General features: G+C 34.4%; 1 protein-coding gene across 16 annotated transcripts in view; it reads left to right on the plus strand.

Moving 5' to 3' along the window:
* Window positions 1-24,933, plus strand: part of CLASP2 (cytoplasmic linker associated protein 2) — a 153,282-nt gene that overhangs the window by 106,030 nt on the left and 22,319 nt on the right. For 10 of the 16 annotated variants that reach the window (XM_074345330.1, XM_074345319.1, XM_074345321.1 and 7 more), the window contains 7 exons: window positions 3,427-3,533; window positions 6,620-6,864; window positions 8,099-8,162; window positions 18,190-18,353; window positions 19,136-19,214; window positions 19,348-19,398; window positions 23,016-23,159. In XM_074345330.1, coding sequence (XP_074201431.1) covers window positions 3,427-3,533; window positions 6,620-6,864; window positions 8,099-8,162; window positions 18,190-18,353; window positions 19,136-19,214; window positions 19,348-19,398; window positions 23,016-23,159 — 854 coding nt within the window. The remainder of the gene's footprint in view (window positions 1-3,426; window positions 3,534-6,619; window positions 6,865-8,098; window positions 8,163-18,189; window positions 18,354-19,135; window positions 19,215-19,347; window positions 19,399-23,015; window positions 23,160-24,933) is intronic. The other 6 variants (XM_074345324.1, XM_074345325.1, XM_074345328.1 and 3 more) reach the window with 1 other exon arrangement.

A 24,933-nucleotide genomic window follows, 5' to 3' on the forward strand; every position in this document is an offset into this window, starting at 1 on the left:
TTCCTTTTCTGTCTTTCCCAGAGATATATGTAGTTCATGTACAGCATATAGTAGGCTTAGTCTGTACAGTGTCTGTTGATATGTGTATGCCCACACGTGCGTGTGTACACGCACGCACACACACACACATACATGGTACATCTTCATGCATATATGTTTCAAAAATGAAATAAATCCTACGTCTGTACAAAATAAGCCTGCCACCTTGAGTTAAAGGAAGCAGAGTGGGTGTGTGGTAGTTTAAGAGCATATGTTCTAGGGTCATATGGCCTTGTTGATACCCCAGCTCTGTAGCTGGGTTTCCTCATCTATAAAACTAGGATAATAGCATGTACTTCTCAGCGTTAATTTGAAGGCACTGTAAATGACACAATACACGAAATAACCCCTGAGAGCAGTGCTTGGCACACAGTGAGCACGTGGTTATCGTGTTCATCGTCACTGCCACCCACCGCTGCTGCTCCACCTCTTCCCCTTAAACTCTGCTTGCTTACCTACAGTTAGTTGTTTACACTTTAGTGGCAAGGATCTTAGATTTTTACTGGTATAAACCTACGTTTGTTTAATATAGAGTTAGTAGAAAATGTGAGATACATCAAGAAGAAGCAAAAGTATGTTTCTGTACCATTTAAACCTGTACAATAGTCAGAGATTAGAGGATATTTATAAACAACTTCTAATTACTTAATAAATATTGTTAATATGCCTATTTTTAAAGGGATATTTTGTCTAGACATTAATTTTCTAGATTTATCTCAGAGCCTCCATTTGCCAGTTTAAATCATTTGAATGTTATTATTAAAGGAGGCAGTTTTCCTGATTCTAATGGAACATCCTATTTGGGTTAAAGGTGGTTAAACTTTTTAATCATACAGTTTTAGAAGAATTGAATTTTATAGCCCTTTTATTTACATACGGATACTGCATAGTAAAGGTAGCAGATTATCCTTGTTTATTACAGAGGGATGAAGATAGCATTCCCAGAGATCAGGTTGTCCCTTTCATTCCCATTTTTCTGCTGCATTTGCCTGCATTCTGTTGTCTTTATTTACTTGGTGAACCCTTTTGTCGCCTCAGATTTGAGTGTTGCCATTCAGCAGATGAATCCCATAGCTTGCCATCTATTCAGTTGTAGCACAAGACCAGCGTGAGGGCCCTAAAGCACCAGAAATAAATCAGAGTTGAGCAAAGCTGAACTTCTGGAAACTTGCACTCTTAGTTTCCATCTATTTCTGGAACCAAGATTCAAAAAAAAAGGCTTACACTATGGCAAGCACTGAGTGTTATCTTCAGCCACAGATAACTATTGATTTCAGAAGGTTTTCAAAATTCTTCGTCTGTTAAAGCATTTCCATATTGGTTCAACTCTTCTTTATCATTTTAGAAATTATTTCTCTTGGGTAAAATTGAAACTAACTATATATTAGTATGCTTTATTAACGATACCAATCAACTTTTAGGGTCTGGTTAAACATTGTATGCAGCATTCTCTCTTTAACCTTCTCTATCAGTCGTTCTGATCATTTTCTTATTCCTCAAGGTCCTGTGGCAAAGGAAAGAGTAATTCATGTAATAAAAAGTATTTTAACTGTTCTCTTGAATATATCTGAAGCAAGTAACTTAAAATAAGAGCAATATATTTCATTATACAATAAAATGAACTTTTCCTGACTTGTTTGTGTGTGTAAGAAAAAGGCTCACTTTATGGTGCTTTGAAAATCAGGATTCTAAGATCTAAACGGCCGTTTTGATTAAAGTATTAAGATTTCTTTTTTGGTGTTCAGATGTGCTTTGATATTTAAATAACCTACTGAATACAGAACTTATATCCTATGAACCATTATAGAAAATGGCTATGTTAACATAAATGAGGTATGTTATCTTTTGAACAATGTAAAGATGGTTTGCGTACTGCTACAAGCAAAGACCTTGAAAGAGTGCAGATACTGAGGGGTGGCTTGGATCAAATTAATTAACCTTTCTCTATGCTTTGGTTTACCCATTTATAAAACTGAATAGTTAATAACTGCCTCACGGGGTTCAGGACTAGTGGAGATGGGGTTATTATTGGTTACTAGTTACCATAGTGGTTTTTTTTTTTTAACTACAGTGTTCATTCTTTTTTGTTTCATGCTTGTGCTCTTGACATTTCCTTCCATTTGAATACTTGCTTTTTTCTGTCTTGTGTGGACTTGTCTGTCCCCATAGGTGTAAGATCTGTTGTGTGTCAAGGATGATGTTGCAATGCTAATGTTCAGTTGCCCCATTTGGCAATATTCTGATCCTTAACTATTAATAGTAATACCATTGTTAACTAACTCTCCTTGCCTGACTGTAGTGCTGCCACTATTCCTTGTTTCTGTAGTAATAGATGAGGTTTGTATGGTCCTGTTATTCCAGCCTCCAGACACCATTCCAGATCTACTGGTGCCCTCTACGCCCCCGATGTGTATGGGGCCTCAGGTGAAGGATGAGTACATTTTCACTATCATCTGTGCATTCATCTCAGATTTTTTTCTTTTCGGTTTCCGTTGAGTAATCATGTTTTAAAACTGACTTGTTTTCTTTAAGTTTAATTTGTTGGAGAAGAAATCATTTATTTTTTTTTTTTAATTTTCCCCAAGTAACTTTTTTCCCTTCAGCAATCTTATTTGAGCACCTTTCTCACTGGAAGATGGACATTTTTCCTTTGTATAACATAAGTTATGTCATTTTAAAATATAGAGTTGTTTTATATTCTCAGTTATGTACTTCATCTTTGTATATATGTTTAAAAAAAAAAAACCAAAATGGTGGATGAAGTGTTTTAATTGTAAATGATGGTCTAGAAAGTAGTTGAGGGGAAAACCCATCTATGGTTTGTCTTTACATACCTCAGAATACCGGGCACATAGTAGGTGCTTAACAGATACCAAGTGATGTGACAGTTATTGAATGGAATCACCCCATTTTGAAGAAGAGGTAATAACTGGAGGGTTTTTCCCTCGTAAATTCCTGGCGTGGCTTCATTGAGCTCCCTAGTCATTACTGGTATGAGGATTGAGCTTTGTTCTGGGCTACTCTGTGGCTCACCCATATGGGTGAGATTTGCCTGACTGATGGAGCTGGATTAATTACAAGACTATAGATTTGCAAGCCCTTAGTTAGCCAGCCATGCTTTCTTCTATCTTCTGGTCATAAATGTACCATCGCTGCTGTTCTTTAAATTTATTTCCCACACACTGTCAGTGATTTTAATTGCCTTTACCCTTTTATTTGACTGAAACTAAATGTACCCAGAGAATACAATATTGCTTTTAAAATGCTTTGCCCCATTGGTTTTTTTTTTTTTTTTTTTTCCTCCCCTTAAGGATCTTATAGTTTCCAACCTGACACAGTTACATTTACGGCTCTCTCAAAGCTGTTTTCTTTCTTCTGATCTGTTAGGTCCAGGGTATGGGATCAGCCAGTCAAGCCGGCTGTCATCCTCTGTCAGTGCCATGCGAGTCCTGAACACAGGTTCCGATGTGGAGGAGGCGGTAGCAGATGCCTTGGTACTCTTCTCCATTTCCTTATCGTTATAAATGTTCCAGTTATCGAGCTAGTGTATGAGTGAGCCAGTCCCCCAGGGTGGGAAAGGAGGTGGGAAAATTCCTGTGGATTAAATCTAGGAAGATCAAATGTGGGCAATGCAAAAAGCAAGACAGTATAATTAATTCTCAATCTTTATAAATTGGTCAGAATTTGAAGCCAAGGCCCATAATAATTGATGAGATATCATGAGTATAAATATTGACATTGTTAATCTGGTGATGTGTTTTATGCACTGTAGTACACTGAGAATAATGACAGATAGATTAGTATATAAATATGTATACAGTATATAAATATGTACCCAATAAGCATGTAGTTTCAAGGCTAGCTTAACATTGAATTGAGTATTTAGGGGTTGCTTTAGTTTGGGATTGGATTTTGTTTAGTCTTTTACTTACCCGTATTTTCTGAGCTGAGAGAAAGTACACCTTCAAAACAAATTATAATTAAAAAACCTTTCTGGCCCTTTATGCCTTATACATTAATAAAACAGTGAGGTTTAAAAACATGATCTACAGATCCGTGATAGTTTGTCAGAGGAATGCTGTACATATACCACTGTTGTTTTTCTTACTTAAAATTATGAAGGAAGTATTTGAAACTGATTATAATTGGCTTTTACCAGTTTCCCAAGTCAATTCAATATGATTCTTCGTCTTTCACATTACAATATTAATGCTCTATTTGAGAAGCATTTACTCAGTTTCTTACCCAGATCTTATAGAAGTCATCATCTTTGTTTTGAAATTTTTAAAAAAATTATGTCTTTTAAAACTGCATATCAGCTCTTAACCAATGTTGATATAATACAGTATTTGCCATATATTTGAAAAACAAGTTTTTAAAAATATTCATTGGTCATAGCTATAATATGTTACATGTAGTCACATGTATAGTTCTGGTCTGACAGTCTGTATGTGCTGAATTTTTCTCTTTACCTCAGCCATTTGATTATTTTTTATATAAATTAATATAATTAAGTAGGGACTTTGTTCTCTTGAACTTGGGGTATATTGATCACATCTTGTTCTGGTGATATTAAATTAACTATATGTTTTAAATTTACTGTTCCTCATCAATGTATTTCTCATATCATGTTTTTTAGTTTCTTTTAAATGGGTGATTTACTGATTAAATTCTATACACATAAATTTTATTAATTGAATGGGTTATTTTTGAACTATTACTTATAATCCTAAGATGTTGTATTTGAATTATATGAGGAACATTTAGCTACTAGGGCTAAAAGCTGAATCCCAATAATTTGATTATATCTACTTTCATTATTTGCATGGCATAGATATTCCAGTTACAACTATCAGGAGAACACTATCCAACTGTTAAGCCTAATTAGACCTAGGGGGAAAATCATAGAAATAAAATTAACTTTGGAAATGACAGAACAATCCAAATGGGAAGAAGACTTGAGTTTCTTTGGGAAAACTGATTATGAGAGTATTTTTGTGGCTTAGATATTTCCCTTTTGACTAAAGAATGTTGGTGAGATTAAAGATATAGTCTGCTTATAAGCAGTCCTTTTGTATCTATATATTTTAAAGCTTAATGTTTCTGATTATGGGCATTGTTTATGCCTACTTCACTGTGCTGTTTAGCAAAATGTTCTTCATTATTTTCAATTTTTCTCTTTAAAAATCTACTGCTCTCAGCTCTTAGGAGACATACGGACTAAGGTATAGATATTGCTATTTTCTGACATCTTATGATACCGTAACTTTTTTTCTTTGCTTCATCAGTTTAACAGATGATAGTCTTCTATAAAAAAATCAAGTGGAAATAATAAAATCTGTAGACATGCATCATTTTTTCAATACATATGATTGTCAGGAGGGAGATAGTGCTTAAATAGAGCGTCCCGTGAGGGTTCTTGTCCTTCAAGCCTGACTACTTTGTACAAATGAGATGATGTCGTTCACCCTGATGTCTGTAACAGAACTGATCCTGAAGCCCAGCACAGGAAATATCACATTTGCCATTCTAAATTATGTCGATGTCTCTAAATCAAATTAGTGATGGAAATGTCATTATAAAAAACTATTTTGAGTTAAGTTCAAGTTATCTTTCTTTTAGATTTTAAACTTTGGAGAATTTAGTCACCTGGAACTGTTTTAAATTATTGTGCTTAACGTGTTTCATAGTAATATCTTCACCATTCACCAGGCTAAATTCAGGTATCAGATTGCATAAAGATTTATTTCCAGTTCTTCCAAGAAAATCCCAAATAGGCAATTTACTCTCTCTCATTTCACTTTCAATATTCAAGGTATAATTAGCAGTTGCAGTTATTAAATGATAAGCTTCAGATGTAAAGAAATCAAAGGAATCTGAATATGCTTTCTCATATTGATTGAAATAGACTGTATAGACACATTGGGAAAAGCACGGAAGGACTCTCAAGGAGCTTGCCTCCCAAAATAATAGTAAGCACCACAGGTTCTCATCGTTCTTTGTCTGTATCTCACTTCTCTAGGAGACATCAGGGTTGGGTACAAGGGAAAAAAGAGTAGCAAGAAAAGTCACAGTGGAAGTAAAAGAAGGATAGAGGAAAGAAGGGAGAGACAGGAAAACTTTACATGGGGGAACGTGTTTCTGATCCATTGTCCATTTTCTGACCCATTCTTATCCTTTAAAAAGGTAATAATTTCTTCTTAACAACTCACATTTTTAGTACAGTTTCTGTTCATTTATACTCTAGTAGTTCTTTTTGGTTTTCCACAAAAAGAAAGGAGGAAAGGAAATGCCCTCCGTTTTTGTGCACTCCCCACTTTACATGTCTAAACTTCCATGTAGTTGTCTTACTCCCCTTCTCCCACTCCCCATAGTTAAAGAATAGTCCATCTTCTACTAACTCCTAAAACTTTTTTTCTGAAGAAAAACTAAATATTGACTTTTTGTTATTACAGTGATTAGCAGCATGCTTTGCACTGATTTTTTAAAGAAAAACCAGTCCTTTCATGATCAGTAGAAATTGTGAAATACTGGTGTATTATCTAAACTACCATTTGATGAGAGTCTTTATGTGTAACAGAAAAAACCTGCTCGAAGAAGATACGAGTCGTATGGGATGCATTCAGACGATGATGCCAACAGCGATGCATCCAGTGCTTGTTCAGAACGCTCCTATAGCTCTCGGAATGGCAGTATTCCTACATACATGAGGCAGACAGAAGATGTGGCAGAAGTCCTCAACAGATGTGCTAGTTCCAACTGGTCGGAAAGGAAGGAAGGCCTCCTGGGTCTGCAGAACTTATTAAAAAATCAGAGAACGCTAAGGTGAGTTACTTTCTCTTAAAATAATTGTCCTGTCAGGTTAGCACTTTCTGACTTGACTTTGTTTTCATAACACTTTAAAGGTACTGGTATGCTTTCATACTTGTCCTGAATTCAGAAGGTGGCATCAAAATATCTTCCCAAGCCTTAATCCTTTAGGACCGTCTATACTATCATTATTTTTTTTAATTTAATTAACTTGTTCTATTTAAAGAAAGAAACATTTTAGAATGAAACTTTTTATTCACAAAAAGAAGTTAAATATAAAAAGTTACTGATTTTTTTAAATAAAAATAAATAGTAAAATACACATATTTAAAACTGAAAAATTTATTAAAATTCATTCCTGATAAGTTTTTCAGTGAGATGAAAGAATATTTATGCTCACCCAAAAATGAAGATATAGTTTTGGTGTTTGGTGTAATATTTGAACCTTGGTATAATACGAAATGTAATTGGAGTGAATTTCTCTAAGGACAGAAGTTTATATTGGTTTTTAGTTGAGTTTGATTTGGCTTCCTTTCCTAATGGCTTTTGCTTGCTTTTCCTCTCTAAAATCTTTATTGTCTTTATCTGTGTAATGTTTTAAACCTCTGTAGTCTACCTCTTTAAGAACCTGGTTCAGATAATTCATAAGGTCGAGTATGCTGGATAACAGACGGCTACTTCCTGACTTGATACCTGAAATCAGGGTTTGGTTTACTAGCTGTGTATTTATTTTGAGAAATAATTAGAACTAAGTAATTTAAAATAAGTGTTTATGTACTGCCTAATACATTTTAATGTTGGCATATCACACTTCATGAATCACTGCAATAGATGATCATAGTGTTGTTCCCAACCCCATTAGATTAGGATAACATAAGATTCAGTGTATCATTTTAAATGGCACATTAGTAATCATAATTTAGAAAGATTTTAGTCCTCAGATGGCAATTAAGAGATTGATTCATATACTGGGAATGTCATTTGTATAGTTTCCTTTGTCTTGCTACAGTAATGAAATAAAGTTATTTCTTTGTATATAACTTTCAACCTTTAAACTAGTGTGTGTTACAACAGAATTGTTGTTGCATTTGGTAAATTTATATTTAGCCCTGACTGATAAGATCCAAAAATTTCTCAATTTTATGGGCTGATTTTTTAGCCTTTTTTAAGAAGCCCAATTATATGTAAGATCACTTTTAAATTACTTCTTCCTACAAGATATTAATTAGCCACTTTATTATTTTGACAGTCGAGTTGAACTGAAAAGATTATGTGAAATTTTCACAAGAATGTTTGCTGATCCTCATGGCAAGGTATGTTTTAGTATTTAAGGTTATTTTTGTAGGGTGTCATTCATATATTACCCCCTCAAGAAAAGAAGTAAATAATAACAAAAAACTGTAAGACATTTTTATTTTATTATTGCCCCGAAAATGGCAATGATTTTAAAAACATAATTGAAATCAAGTATTTGATATCATACATAATTTAGAAACTGCTCTCTGGTAATCATTAAAATGTTTTCAAAAAGAGATCGTCTAAGACCATAAACTGAAGGATGTAACAATCACACTCACATATAGCTAGTCAGGATGAATGTATTTGTATCACTAAAAACATTTTACTATTTGTAGAGGAAATAATTGGGGTAAGTTGGAAAAAGTTTCTTATTTTTTATTAAGTTTTCTTCTCTATTGATGTAAATATATTTTTATCTTAAAAGAGCAATTTTGTAGAAAAGACTTGCCATTAAATAACACAAAAGCACAAAATATGGCTTCAGCCATAGTTTGGTACTAATATAAAAGAACCATTTTATATATTGAAATAGTTCATAAAAATCTTCAGAACACTGTTGAATGTTTAATGTTGATTGAAATATATTTAAGTACTTTTGCATAATCTGCATGTGTACTGTGAAATTGTGATTTACCTTGATGGATAGTACTGTTGTAAAATGTATTCATTTATTCTGTTTTCAGCAATTGATTGACAATGGTGAAACTTTATTCAATATCTTCCTTTAGGACCACAGATGTCTACATGAGAATTTCTAACCTAAGTGAGAGGGAGATGTGGAAGGGAAATCATAAGAAAAAAATTAATTAATTTCACTTTATTGTTTTTTAAATTGTCTTCACTTTATTGTTGCACATGTCATTTCCTCCTCATTTTTTTCTATTTTCATTACTTGTGACACTACTTAAAGATACTAAAATTCCACTTTATATATAAATTAAAATCTAGCTAAGGATTATAAATTGCTTTTACTTTGAAACAATAATTTTTAAAGGTTATCTTTTTATGAGAAGGTGTATTTATTTTAACCAATGCAAGATCCTATTAAAGACAGATTAAAGTACACTAACTTTATAACTTTCAAACTGAGCACGTACATAACTGTACCATTTTATACTGATATTGCTACCACTAACTACAGCTGTAGGAATTGCTTTACTGCAAAAATTTCTGTAAATCCTGAACAGATTAGCTGTTGACATTTTTTGTTGGCAGTATGAGTCAAAGGACAAGACACTTATGATCTGGGTGGGCCTATTTTATTAAAAGATATTTTAACTAATAATCTATACAACTTTTTAGAATTTTAAAACATCTTCAATAAGTGATCTGATTCTTCTCTCCTAGAAGGTATAAGACTGAAGCTGGATTATTTCTTGAAGTCACGGGTTTTTATTTTTTATTGGGACAATAATGCAATTTTGTAGGATACTAGGATTTACACAGTAATAAAGAAAAACACTTTTTTAAAAAAGCCTCTTGAAGATCAAATATGAAAGTCGAGTTTGATAGTGGTGAAAGAACTGAACTGAGTACAAATGTTTGACCTCCCCTTAGTAGATGTGGAGAACCAGCTAAGTCCTACCTAGAGTTCTCAGGAAGGTGGCTTTTTGGTTTTTCTCCATGGGGTTTATAACAGCATACAGTTGATCCATTTGGCTTTGCCTGGTTTGGTTTTTGGTTTTTTAGTTCCGTGAATATAAATGTAATGGGAAGATTTTTGTTAATTTTTTTTGTTTGTTTGACTTATTTGGTGATTGTTCATCAGAGGCTCTGCCAACAAGGTAATTCATTAAGAATAAAATGGATATGTCACTATACTGTGCCAAGTTAAAAATGTCAGGGCTGGATTTGAGTTTCTGCATTATATCCTGATACTGTTAAAATAGTAGCTATCTCCCCTCCCTTTTTTAATGTATGTTTATAAAGTACTAACAGTCTGGTCTTCAGGATCAAGCAGCTGTTTTTGATACTTTCTTTTCTTTCTAAATACAAGTTTGTTCTCTATCAAGGGTAGACCTTTTCTTTTCTTTCTTTTTTCCTATAAAGGCTAGTAAATACTTGTAGCTTGGTGGGCCATAATGGTCTCTGTGACAACTACTCAATTCTGCCATTATAACACAAAGGCATCCATAGACAATGTGTAAACAAATGACCATGGCTGGGTTGCAATAAAGCTTTATTTATGAATATTGAAATTTTAATTTTCATATAATTTTCATGTGTCACTAAAAAGCCTTATATTTTGTTTTGTTTTCTTTAAACATTTTAAAATGTAAAAACCATTCTTAGCTTGCAGACCACAGTTTGCAACCCCTGTTCTGTATGATTGACTCTGGTCATTGACGCTAAAATAAAAACATGTATTCAAGAACCCTTGCTCATGCTCATGCTCATGCCACTGGTTGAAGGTTAGGACTTTTGAAGGGAAACAGTGTACTGGCCGCTGCTGGGTGAAATCAGCCCTGTTATTCCTGAATATTCCTGCCATTCTTCAATTCTGATCCGTAGTTTTTGTCTAAATGCTCAGTATGCCTTGCCTCTTCCTCTTGTTTTTCTCTTCTGTCCTTCATGGAGACTGTGTCAAGTAGTATCTCCTCAAACTCCAGCCTTCTTCACCTCCCCACCCATCTCATGCCCAAAGCATATGTCCTGGCCTCTTAGCTTACCAAGAAAGTAAAAGGCATCAAGCAGAAACTCCAGACCAGCAAACTTAACTGCATATAAACCCATTCTTTCTACTTTTTCTTCTTTGAGAATGAAAGGAGGGTTCACCTTGAGGCATAAAAACATACTCTGGTTTTTGCTAATATGGTCTCATCTGCTTGGTCTTCCAGAAATTTCTCAAAATTTCAGTTTGCTGTTTGAGATCCCTTTTCATTTTTCAACTTTGTTGTGAGTTTTCTCAGTGCATCTTTTCTGTCATTTAAGGACTGTGGTGTGGGAGAGGAGGAGGAGGGGCTTTTCTGTTGCGCCTGCTCCATCTCCCTCACACCAGTTCTTCTACTTTAACTTTCAGACACTTATCTCTCTGCTTGTTTTAGTGATGTTGGTGTTGGTTAGTGCGTTGCCCTGGGCCATCTTTCTCCCCTTGGTACCTTATCTGAATCATAAATTACCCACTTTATCCTAATGGCTCCCAAGTGGTACTTCCAGCCCACATTTTACTCCTGCACTTTCTTAGTCTTTTTGGTTATCTTTAGCCTCAAAACTGCTCTTCCTCCTACATTGCACTATCTCATTTGTTGAAAGCACCATCCCCTCATTGCTGAAGTGAGGAATCTGGGCATCATTCTAGAAACTTACTCAGTCCTAATTGATTCAACATTCTAAACAGCTTTCCATTCTCACTAGTAATTCAGGGGACAGTTGTCTTTAGTCTGCTGCACCTCCTGTCCTTAAATTCTCCTCTGCACTGCATCCTTGAGTAATCTTTCTAAAAGGTAAATCTTCTCTAGGCTCTTAATTGTTTCTTTTTAGAGATCTCTGTAAGAAGGCATTCTTCTTTTGATAATGTTAAATGTGTAAGTTTTGGGTGACATGTAAAACCTTTTTTAAAGGGTTTTCTCAAAGTTTTGAAAAGCACTTAGCAAGGATTATGGTTCAATAAGACGTAACATTATTCGTTTAAAAAACTTTGTGTGTAGAGTTAAGAAGCAGTTGTACACTTACAATCTAATAAAATAATTCTAAAGGAAAATAAATAAATAAAAGGTAAATCTTCTCTACTACCTTAAAACCCTTCAGTGACTACTCATTACCCTCAAAAAAATATCTGGGCAAAGCCTATCATCTTTGCTTGTCATTCCTTTCTCACTCTCAACCCAGCCTGAAAAGTATGTTCACTTCTTCAGACGTGCCATGTGCTTTTCCTCACAGCCTTCAAGTAGACTCTCAGGGACACTTCTCTTTCTTCCTCAAACACTCTGAATTGAAATCTCTTATCTGTAACCTCAGCTATCCTGAAAGCTCACAGGACAGAAACTGTCTGAGGCCTTGCCCTCGGCATGGAGGCACCTCATACCATGAGCTAGGTTGGGTGGATTTTCCCATGTACTTTTATGTTGAAGTCCACATTTCAGTCTCTGTGTTAACAGCTTCTGGATAGTAGCTGGCTTCCATGATAACTGAAAGTTATTCTCACTTCTCCTAGACATGATTGAGACTACCTGGTGTCCCCAGCAGAAACAGGGTACTTAGAGAACCAGGTTGGAGCAGCGACTGCATCTCCTTTCATCTAGAATCACCTCCAGCCCCCAGAATGTTTCTCTTATCTATTTTAGAGTATGCATCTAAGTCCAACTAAAATATCAGGCTAGCTCTGGTATCCAGTGCAAACATTCCAGAAAGGAAGGTCTGGAAAAGAGCTCTTTCTGAATACAGTTAAAATGGATGCTGGATTTTTTTCCTGGGACAGCAGGAATGTGGTTGGTAAATACAGTTTATAAGCTGAAATTATTTGATTATCTTGTAACTTGATAAGTAAACTTTTTTTTTTGCTTAAGATACCAGTAATCAGTCACAGTTTATGTTTGATAGTAATTTAGTCTACAAAGCTGCAAATGTATAATTTAAAGCCTCTTAGTATTTTTCTAAGAGATTCAGCACAACATAGTGATAACAGGTACAGATAGTGGAGCTGGATTGCTCGCATTCAGATTCTGCCTCCATCACTTCTGTAAAATAAAATTAATAAGATTGGGAGATGATGATTAAATAAGTTAATATTTGTAAAACTCTTATAACACACCAAGCACTATGTAAGTTTTTAGAAACTAAATTTAAATAGTTTGAAAAATTAAGGAATTCAGGGCAGATTTTTATCGTGACTACTCTAGACCCACTTTTTCCCCTCAAATGTAAGGAGTGTCAGATGCCAAAAGCCCCTGTGGTTCTGACATTTGACTTCGAAGGAACTGCTTGAGAAGAGCCACCTTCACTAAAGTGCAGGCTTTGAATTGACATTTTATGGTCTGTGTAGTCCTACCTCTTGAAGTCCTGAATTTCGTCTGCGGCTACTAAAGCGGGGCACAGCTGAGTGCCCTGCTTATAAAGTCATGGCTGGTCTCCTGATGTTCTAGGCAGCTGAGCTGCCTGCAGTCTTAGGATCAGGACACCAAAACATACATCTTATGTGGGGAAAATTAAAAGTTGTGGCATGGTTCCTTTTTACCTCCAAACAATAGTAACTGTTCCAAGCCTTCAAAGAAATAATTTAACTTGTAAATGCATTGCTTCTGAAGAGGAAAAAAAAAGAGATAAGATAAAAATTCTAGATACTGTGTTTTGGGAGCAAATGTTGGCCCTGTTTAGAAGTTTTGACAGGTATCTCTTAGTCTTAGATTCTTTCTAGAAGTTGAGCCTCAAGGATAATGGGGTCTGGAAAATAAGGGAATTTTTGTTTTTAGATTTCCTTGGCAAGGAGGTGAGAGAAAAACACAGGAAAATCACATACTTTTCTCCCATACTGTTCATTTAACTCTTGTTTTTAAAAACTGTTTTGAGTTTACCATAAAACTTTGAAAAACATGTGTCACTTTTATTTTCTAAGTGTTTTTCTTCCATACAGGAACTTGGCATTGATGGCGACTAATTTGTGTGTTTTTCTTTTTTTTTTTTTCTTTTTTTCCTTTTGCATGCTGTCCCCTGTGTTGGAACTCTCAATAGAGAGTAAGTTGGTTCAATATTTGTTGGAAACCTAACTTTACTGCATGACTGTGAAATTAACCCTTTTTCTCTATTTTCTCTCCCGAAGAATTCATGCAGTGTTGGACCCTTTGCAATCCACGAAATGCTATTTGCAGTTATGCAAACTGTCATTCTGTTTGGAGATGTGCTTTTTAATCTACTAATTAATCTAATTTGATTATGTTCTTCTGTTCTGTATTTGATGACTGGCACACCTAAGATATAAGTGAGGTTTAGAGAAGGCTGCCTCAATTGTAATAGTTCAAATAATAGAATTTTTTTCCAATAAACTACTGTTGTGAGATATGTGAGATTATAAGTTGATTCCATTGAAGGTTGGTTTCATTGAATTTATTAAAAAAAAAATTCCCAAGTTTCACAATTATTTTTTTTAATTGAGTTCCAACCTCCCCACATGCAGTTTGTAATATTCTATTAATGTCATTCCATGAAAGCAAACAGAGCAGTTTAAGGAGCTGTTAAGAGCAACTTTCTCTTCTGAAATCAAAATTTTAGTCCTAGTATTATATTAGTATATCCACTTTCCTCTTTCTTATTTAATCATAGACGAGGAAATGAGAGAATATCAAAATTTGACAGTGAACTCTTTGCCATACAGCAATCAAGTAAGAAATGTTATGAGAAATTTCCAATATATATTTTGAATGGATATATATATATATCTATACACACACACACACACATATATAAATGTACATATTTATCATTTAGTAAGTACCATTGACAGGATATAAGTATTTTGGAAAAAATAGTATACTTCTGTATGTGGAGTACTGTAAATAACATGCCTACATTCTTATTCAGCTGTACTCACATTATATCTAATTAAAAGAAATATCTACTTAGGAGAATAACAGTTCAGATCTTGACAGAAACATAAAGTTTGGATTATGTCAACAAGAGAAGAAAGTACCTCCCAAGAATGACTAGCCTGAGTCTAGAGAAGTAGGAGGTGTCAGAAAATTTATACGAAAGAAAAAGAAAATGTTGGCTGGGATGAAAGGAAGGTCTTACATATCTTCCCTTGCATTAAGAAAACAAGTTGGATACCAGCTACAGGGTTTTACTTGCTTAGGGGAAAATCCTTACTCTTGAGGAACTCTTCCTACACTTCAATTGAATGACTTTTTATTCATCCTCAGCCTCTGATAACTTTAGGCTTGGTTCTAATTAGAGATGTAAGACTAGAAATATAGTTTCTATTCTCAAATGTTATTATGTTCCAGATACGAAGATAATATAAATACAGAAAAAGTGAAATAGCACCAAAGCTAGTCCTACTTCCCACCACTAGTTCCAAGTGATGATCAGTGACTGTTATCTGAAGAGATCCACGAAGCTTTCTGGGTGAGACTGGAGTGGGAAGCTTTGTAGGGAGTCATGCACTATGTGTAAGTAGGGGGAGGAGGAAGTGTGGTAGGAAATCAGGAGTGGATGTGAGATGTGTGAGGGACAGAGTCCAAGATCAGTTCAGAGAGTTAGAGCCTTGTCTAAGCATTTATGACATGATTCTGTAGACAGTAAAGTGACATTAAGGGATCTTGTTTCTATCAAAAGACTGTAATTACAGTCTGATGGTGAGAAAGAGGAATTAGTTGGCCTGGCGCCTGTTTTGTAAATAAAGTTCTATTGGAACACAGCTGTGCTCACTTGTTTGCATACCGTCCATGGCTGTGCCACAATGACAGGGTTGAGTAGTTGCCACAGACACCACATGGCCTGCGAAGTCTAGAATATTTACTCTCTGGCCTATTGCAGAAATCCAGACTTGAGGTCAGAAAGGCCTGGTGCCACAATGAGACTGTATGGGACAGATTTGAGAAAGGCCAAAAATGAGAGCTGTTGTAGAGGTTGTGGGGCCTAGTAGGCTAGATCAGAGAGGCTATGTAAAGGGATTCCTTCTCCGATGAAAAAAGAGACAGGATGAAGACTGGCTCTTGGATCTCCCCACATTTAGGATGCAAAAGGAAAATGCCTGGCAACAAGAATGAAGGAAGGAAGGGAGATAATAAGAGGAAGTCAGTGTCAAGCTACAGAATGGCCAAGCATACTAAGCTAATGAAAATTCTGCTACATTTCATGATTAGAAGATAGTTGGTGGGCCTAATAGGATAGAAATCAAAGGAGAAATTCTTGAAACAGTGTCTTCTGCATCTGTTAAAAAAAAAAAAAGAAAGGATTTAGGTTGAGAATAAAAGTAAAGATAGAGGAGATCATACTTCAGAGAGCAGGGATACAGAAAGATTAGTCTCAAAAGGAAATAAAATTGGCTTTTCCTTAGAGAAATGGTTATTAGAAGGATAGCTATAGAGGAAATCAAAGTGTCGGAGAAAAGTCAATGGAGAATTCTATTTTGTATGATAGTGAAGTAGATTGAGGTACTTTATCTAGTAATAGAGTAGATGGAACACAATTGAAAACCAAGTGAGTTAGAATTAAGTCCTGACACAGCCATTGATTAGCTGTGGAAACCTTGGGCAAGTCACTTAGTTTTCTGGTTCTCAATTTCCTGATAAAATGGGAGAGTTGACTTAGGCATTCTAATGTCTGTCTTTTCAAAATGGGTTTTGGTATACTGAAAGCGGAAAGTTAGAATTTTTAGGAAAATAGACAAGAGTTGAAACGATAGGAGTGCAAGTGAACCAAAGAATTCAAGAGTGTTATACTGGTAAACCAGGTCTGAGGGAAGAGCAAGAAGTCCTAATTGGTAATGTTTGCTGTAATTTCTGTGGTGTAAATATTCCCATATAGCTGATTTCAAGACACCAACCAGCTCACAAGATTCCTGAATATTTGACAGTCGACTTTCTAGGCTGGTACTGACTGACTCCAGGACATCACTGGACAGATTTGCCAGGTACCAGTAAGAGTGAGTACTAGATTAGATACATACATTTGTTACAGGGTAGGTCTAGTGAAGTTCCTCAGCAGTGTTCCCACCTAAGGAGAGGGCCAGAGATCATTTAATGTGAAGCCTTGGGCCAAGTTTTGAATCTCAGAGAAGCCAGGTTCTTTGGGTGTGGTTGCAGGGGATTGGGACCCGAGTTAATGAATCTGTACTGTGAATAAAGACAGTGTTGAAGTAGGTACTGCCTGAGGATCAGAAGGTACTAGAAAATTTAAAGTATTCATACTTTCTGCTTTTACAAATAGAGAGCATCTTAAGCAAATAGTTAAGGTGTATTTTTTTTTCTTACTCAGATTCAAATGTTAAAAAGTTTAGTTATAATTGTGATAGAGAAAGAATCCTTTGTTTCTAACATAGGAGAAAAAACAGTTCATGTATAACTATATAAAGGAAATTCAAGAAATAAAATACATATTGAAAACAAAATTCTTAATTTTCCAATTAGCATAGTTACCTTGAGATTATTAACTTTTTTAAACCATACTTTTTATAATCCATAGTGATTATAGTGTCTCATAATACAACATGGCTAACATTGTCTTTTAAGAGTTTTTTCCTCTTTACCTAGAAATAAGTTTTCCAGTATGATACTGACTTTTCTTATGGAGATATAACCTTAATGTATGTCACTTTTCATAAGTATTTTTAGTGATATAATTACTTAACAATATTAGCTTCCCTTCCCTTAAATTTTCTTTTTGCATCTTATAGAAAGTTTTAAGCCAGTAAACGAATATTGAAAACAAGTATAAAACCCATCAGTGGAAATAGAGACTAATAACATGCCATCCAGGAATTTTTAGGAATCAGTAAAATGTACATGTAGATGTGTGTCCTGATTTTATTTATTTTAGGCACAGTTACAGTTATCCTAAGTCATTTAAAATTACTTTTGGGGCAGTTTTAATAAATGACATATCTTATGCCAAAAAAAATTTATCATCACTGATATTTTAAGAACTAAGATGTCTCCAATCAGCCTATTATGTTAGAATAATCTTATGCTTTAAGGTAGCTGTCAGTATAGTCATCCTCTGATTAATTCACTGCCGCTCTTCCAAAGAGCTGAGGGCTGATGAGACTACAGGTAGTTTCTTGCCCTAAATTTCAGATAAAATGGATTTCATTTTAAGCTGTGGCATCATTGACAGGCTTAGGTGTGCCAGCCATTATGGCCAAAGTTTCTTTACCAAGTGATGCTGCATGGAATAGCTAATTGTCGAACTTCAGCAGAAGTTGGATAACAGTTCAAATGTACTCTTGTATCACAGAGTCCAATGAAAAGCAAGAGAGATTGTTTTTCCGCTTGGCTGCCAATCGCTGTGCCTCTGATTCCTGTATTCCTTTCTACTTCAGTTTTGAATTGATCATAGAGGTCAATATTTCCTCCTTTTTCTCTTCCCTTCCCCATTTATCCACTGTAGGTGTTCAGCATGTTTTTGGAGACTCTGGTGGACTTCATACAAGTCCACAAAGATGATCTTCAGGATTGGTTGTTTGTACTGTTGACACAACTGCTAAAAAAAATGGGTGCTGATTTGCTTGGGTCTGTTCAGGCAAAAGTTCAGAAAGCCCTTGATGTTACCAGGTAAGATTTTCTTCATATATTTCAAGTTTACCCAATAGTAATCAAGAATATTCAGTTTTTGTGTTAAAAGTTCAGATTTCTGAGCTCTTTCAAACCATGCAGACTGCATGAGCTCCATGTGAATGCTAATGATGCCCATTCACATGGTCTGTTTAATGCTGTGTTGGTCCTTAGTTCAAACACTGCATTTCATCTATAAAAATTTTTTGACATTGGTTGAGTAATTCAAGGTGGTATTTTTGTAACTAAAATATGTTCAAAAAGTAGAGTTGAAGGTTTTATTCAATCTAATGTAAATGTAAAAGTATTTTCTAACTTTGAAAAGAATGTTTTATTATGCATTCTTTTTTCAGAAGATTTTGAACCAATGATATATTTCTACTTTCTTGTGTAGATTGTTGAAGTGACTTATTTCACATATCCATTTACTAAGTTGAGGTGAGTCTAGAATTCACATATTAGGTATGGAAACATCTCTGATAATGTTGAAGTTTTTACTGAATACATTTCTGATTAAATCTATAGCTGAGACAAAATAGACCATTATTTGCTATAGCGTCACTTTTTAACCCCCTGCAGGGTATAAACGTTCAGATTCTCCTGGGAATAGCTTGCGGTGTATACTTTACCGCATAGACTATACCACATACAGATCCTACTTCATGCATGCTTCTTGAATGACATTATGTTTTGACGTTATTAAGCATAATCTATTGTTAGGTTTGCTAAATGCTTAATTGCTGACTTAGTTTTTGTTTTATTTTGCTGTGTTCTTATTTCAGAGAATCTTTTCCAAATGATCTTCAGTTCAATATTCTAATGAGATTTACAGTTGATCAGACCCAAACACCAAGTTTGAAGGTAAAATTTGAGGTCTTTTTGAAGACTTTGTAAGGAATTGAAGTGTTTTATTTATAAAATTATGTTGATATTTATATTTCTGTTAACATGAGAAGCTCTTCAATCAGTGGATTTTGTTTTTATAAACTTTCAGACAGTCAAGCCAGCACTTCGGGACCAGCTTCACTCTTTTTGGAGCTCCAAGGTTTTTTGGTTTTGTTTTAATCTGCATTATTTCTTTTCTTAACTCTCTTTACAAACTCTGCAGTGTTTCAGATAATGTTTGTACGCATCTATATATTCAACTACTAACCTTTGGAAGCCTGTTAAGCATGCACAGATTTGATTTCAAATGTTATTCAATGCCGGACTGTCTTTTGGAGAAGCTTACTGGGGTTATACATTTAGAAGGCAATGCCAGTATGGCCATCTAACCCTAAGCTGTTGTGCAGACTTACTCTATACAGTCTTATCTAATTTTATGTTTGTAATTTCCCAATACTTTTTTTTTTAAGTTTAGGGGTTTAGATAGCTATTTGGGGCAAAATGTCAGTTTTGCCTATGTATTTAGTAAACAGAAATTTTTAAGTTTAATCTCAGTGCGATTCTCCAGTTCTCCTTAACTAAAACAGTAACTTTTTTTTCTTTTTGCAATGTGATGTTTCTGATATGTGCATAAAATTCAGGGTTAGCTTTTTCAATTGTTACTAGCACACATTTTTGAGTTAATTTTTATGAAAACTAGGTAGATTCCAATTTTTAATTAAAAATAATTATTAAATTTAACATTAAAAAATAACTTAATATAAAAGATGTGCCCCTGAATTCTTTACTAAAGATGTTTCTTAGTGAGTTTTCTTAAATGAGATTAAAAGTCAGGGAAATAACAAGCATATGTGCATTTGCAGGCCTTGAATTATTCTGCTCTTTTCTGCATGAAATATATTTCCACAAGCATTATTGCCTAGGATTGATTTTCCTTTAAGTTTCTGAATATGATTTTGCCTTAAAATCACAATTGTGTTTCTTACTGGGGTTGATTTATACTCAACATAATGTTATTTTCTCAGAGCTGTTTGTGACAAGGGTTCCATCTGTTTTAATTTTTAAAAGTAACCTGCAGAAGGAGAATAATTTACTTGATATTACTGATAAATTTTTTTGCACTTATTCTTTGTCTAAGCCGTTGTGCTAGGCATTTCTAGGAACAAAAAACTTATAATTTTTTATCATTATTATTTATAATACATGATAAACTGTGAACTTTGATAAGGTTATGATTTGGGTACTGGTGGTAGGTATTCAAGTGCTGTGGAAAACCTGTGTATGTAGTGTGCTGTGTATATAAAGATTTTTCATGGGCCAGTGGAAATGGAGATCTAAACCATTAGCTTAAGAAATAAGAGTGACAAAAATAAAAAATTAAAAAGAAAGGAAAAAAAAAGAAATAAGGGTGACAGGTGAGTTAAAGGAGAGACTAAAGTTGCTGAGAGGGGCCTGAAGAGAAAGACCGTGGGAAGCAGACAATTAAAACTAACTTCCCTGTTGGAAAAGGTTATGCTGGAGACTGGAATCAGACTGTTTCTCTAAAAGCCATATATGTATATGTGGCTTTTATACTATATATTATGCTTTATATTATATATACATATATTGTATAACATGCTGTGTACACACATGTAAAGCTGTAGGGGAAAATCACTCTTCAGCTCGTAAATTGATGTTTTAGGATAGCAAGAAGTAATACCTTATGCTGAAAATAAAAGTAAATTTCAGATGGTTGACAGGATTAAGAATTAAAAACTTAACAAGTTATAAAAAACACAAGTAACTTAAGTATGAGATCTTTAAAAATTCTTTCTTGAAAAGGTGCTGGATCTTTCAGATAAAATTTTACATCTCTCACAGTATCATGTGGCTAAATGTCAGAAAGGAAGCAATAGAATAGGGGGTTGGCAATACAGAGTGATTTTATTTGAGTAAGTAGTGTTTTAAAAAGTAAATGTAATTTTATTGACTTCTTTTTCTGGGTTTCACAAACATGCTGTAGAGTTATACACACCTTAGGAACTGTATTTTTCCTCTCTTAAGAGGAATGCATGTTTATGTTATTAAAAGTACAGACTATGTATTAACCTTATGGAATATCCTACCAAAATGTAAATTTTCAAATGATTATATGTGTATTATGGTTATTTTGCCTTATAGTATAGTAAACTATATATGGCATAGTAAACACATCTGTTCTGTGAAACCCTTTTAAGACTTTACATGCCTGTGTACATTGCCAAGACACTACACTAACTGAATCTCATACAGTGCAGATAAATCTATTCAATTATTGATGGTAGCAAATTGAAAACAAAATACATTAATGTTCATTCTTTGATTTTCTGTAGTCACCTTTCAGCTCATCACACTGATAGAAAGTGGCGTGGCTTCAGAAATCCAAAATGGCACATGCTGCTGTAATTTAGTTGCACTTGTTACTCCAGAATTAACCATGTCTCTTTCCCTCTCCCCTGTACATTTCACTTAAGATGGCTGATAGGTTAACTCCTGTTTTTTCCCAATGCATCTCTTAAAGTTATAGTTACTTCTTAAAATTCATTTATTGTGAAATGAAGAATGTAAATTGATGCTTTCTATCTTAAAAAAAAAAAAAGCTGCAAGCAGAAAGGGGAAGATGTACAAGAATCAGAACTTACTTCCTGTATATTAATTTGACATAGTACTTCCCAGAGACCTTATTTGGACTGAGTGAAAAGAATGACATCTTAAGATCAATAACAAGGGAGGAAAGAGCATAGAGAACCTGATTACTTTCACCTTTTACAGTGTTTTTTCGAAGTTGCTATTTAATCATATAATTAAACTTCCCTTTTTGTAAGTCAGCAAATCAACATTTAATATGTATTTAGCATCTGCTGTAGCCAAGGATTATACACTGTACCAGGTGCTATCTCTAGAGTACACTGGTAAAGTCTTAGAGAACCATTATTTAGAAACCCTAGAATGTAAGAAGATGTGACTTTAAAAACAGTGGTTCTGTTTTTTTCTGTGTTTTGTTTTTTTTTTTCTTTTTTTTGCCACAACACACCTGCGGAAGGTGAGATAACTTAACAGCGGCTCACATTAAGGATAAAGAAGGCTGCGTCTAAGAGAGAAGCATGTGTGCTTTGCCCCACCTCCTGCTGGTTTTGAAGCCTGCAGTCTATCACACATCTATTCATATAACTCTTTTATACAAATAAGTATTGTCTCTTCTCCACTGGTACTTGGATAAAACTTTTTTGTCGCATTTCTTTTGAGAGGTAGTTCTGGCAGTTGATGGACCTTTTAAGGAACCTGATCTCATCATGTGAGTCTTAATGTGTATTTGCCGGAAACCTGTGCTGCCCACCTTGATTACCCACTTGATTTACAACACCTTACTTCCAAAATACGTTGGTGCATTTCACCAAGAGCCATATTATACTCAGTTTACAAAGGCTGGTTCCCAGGAAAATTGAGACAAAAGTCAGTTGTAAGCTCTGAAGGCAGACTCAAGGTGAAGTGTCTAATCTTACCAAGAGAGTTTTCAGCCGTTGTTCAAACCCAGGGAATGGAACTTAAAAGTTCTGCCATATGTGAAAAAAATCTACATTATCATATACTTGTACCTCCACTAGGTAGGTGTTTATATAATTTCTCTTTTCTTGTTGATGCTTTTCCATTTTGTATTTGTCAAAAAAAAAAATCACCTAATTATTTCTAAAGTGTTCTCCTTGCCCCTCAGTGACCAGCTGATTGTCCCCTGTTGTTGTGTGTTTGCCTCTGCAGGTGAAGGTTGCTATCCTCAAATACATAGAAACTCTGGCCAAACAGATGGATCCAGGAGATTTTGTAAATTCCAGTGAAACTCGCCTGGCAGTGTCTCGGGTCATCACATGGACAACAGAACCCAAAAGTTCTGATGTTCGGAAGGTAGGTTTTAATTTAAGGTTTAGAAGATAAGTTAGAAAAGCAAGTCAGTCATTTTGGATTGCCAGTGAAAGGAGGTAATATTTTCAGGACATTACCAGTTAGCATTGAGTTATTTACCCGGTGATATGAAGACTTTTTTTTAAAAAAATCCTCTCTTTTAAATTATTTTCAATTTTATGCAATTAATATAATTTTCAAACTTAGAATCAAGAATAGCTGTCCTACATGGAACTATATTCAATATCTTATAATAACCTATAATGAAAAAGAATATGAAAACGAATATATAAATACATAACTGAATCACTGTGCTGTACACCAGAAATTAACACAACACTGTAAACTGACTATACTTCAGTTTAAAAAAAGGAAAGAAAAAAGCTGTCCTTGCCACAGTCTTCCCAACCTCTAATCTTATAACCATTCTAAATATTTCAAATCTTTTCCATTGCATTACTTCAAATGAGAGCTTGCGCTGTTTCTTGATTTATTAATTTTAGGCATTATCTATTGATCTGTTGGGAAAAAAAGCCATTATGTATCTATCTATCTTTGTAAATGAAGACTTAACTTTTCCATACTATTCCCACATCCTTTCCTATGTCTTTCCTCATAACCTTAAAAATACTTATGAATCCGTTGTTGGTAATCAATTGAAAAGCTTTAATTTTGACTGTGGAAGTATTCACTCCCATACAAAGTGGTTTATTACTGCCTCCTTACAGAAGCTTAATTTGTCCTGTAATTTGCCTTATTTTTCATTTGCCTGGTTTTTTTCCCAAAATTTTTTTAAGTATTTGTAAATATTTTCAATTCCTGCCACATGCTTATTGCTAAAATTTTCCATATGCTCAAAAACATAGATTATTTTTCTGGAGAAGTCCTTTCTAGACACTGATCTCTTCACCATCTTCCTGAGGCTTCTCTTCACTCCTAATCATTCATTTCTTGCATCCTGTGTCTGGCTTTGTTGACTCTCTTCCTTGATGAATCATTCCCTTTGATATTTGCTGTAGAAGAGTACATAAAAATATAAATTTTGTGACTTTTATTTCTAATGATGAACTCTTCACCCAACAACAGCAGAATATACATTCTCCTAAGGGCACATGAAACATTCTCCAGATAAACCATATGCTAGGTTATGAAACAAACCTCAATAGTTTTTTTATAAAAGGATTAAAAGAAATACAGGTTATGTTCTTTGGCTACAATGGAATGAAATTAGAAATCAATAACAGAAAGAAATGTGGGGAGCTCACAAATCCGTAGAAATTAGACAGTATACTGTATACATTTCTATCTGCAAGCAATTTAATATATAGAAAATCCTTCAGAATCACTGAAAAACTATTAGAACTAATAAACACATTCAGCAGGGTTGCAGTATAACAAAGTATACAAAAATCTGTTGTATCTATAAACTCTTGAAGTCAACAATCCAGAAATGAAATTAAGAAAACAATTCCATTTGTAGTAACATTGAAAAGATTAAAATAGGAATAAATTTAACAAAGGAAGTATAAAATATAAAATAATTTTGAAAGAAATTAAATAAGATTTAAATAAATGGAAAAACATCCCGTGTTCTTGGATCAGAAGACTCAGTATTGCAAAGGTGGCAGCAATCCCCAAAGTGAACTACAGATTCAGTGTAATCCCTACTACAATCCCAGCTGGCTTTGTAGAAGTTGACAAGCTGTTTCCAAAATTCATAATGAAATTCCAAGGGACCCATGATAGCCAAAACAGTCTTGGGGGAAAAGAAATAAAA

The sequence above is a fragment of the Camelus bactrianus genome, chromosome 17 (genome assembly GCF_048773025.1).
Source record: "Camelus bactrianus isolate YW-2024 breed Bactrian camel chromosome 17, ASM4877302v1, whole genome shotgun sequence".
In the NCBI taxonomy this organism is placed as follows: domain Eukaryota; kingdom Metazoa; phylum Chordata; class Mammalia; order Artiodactyla; family Camelidae; genus Camelus; species Camelus bactrianus.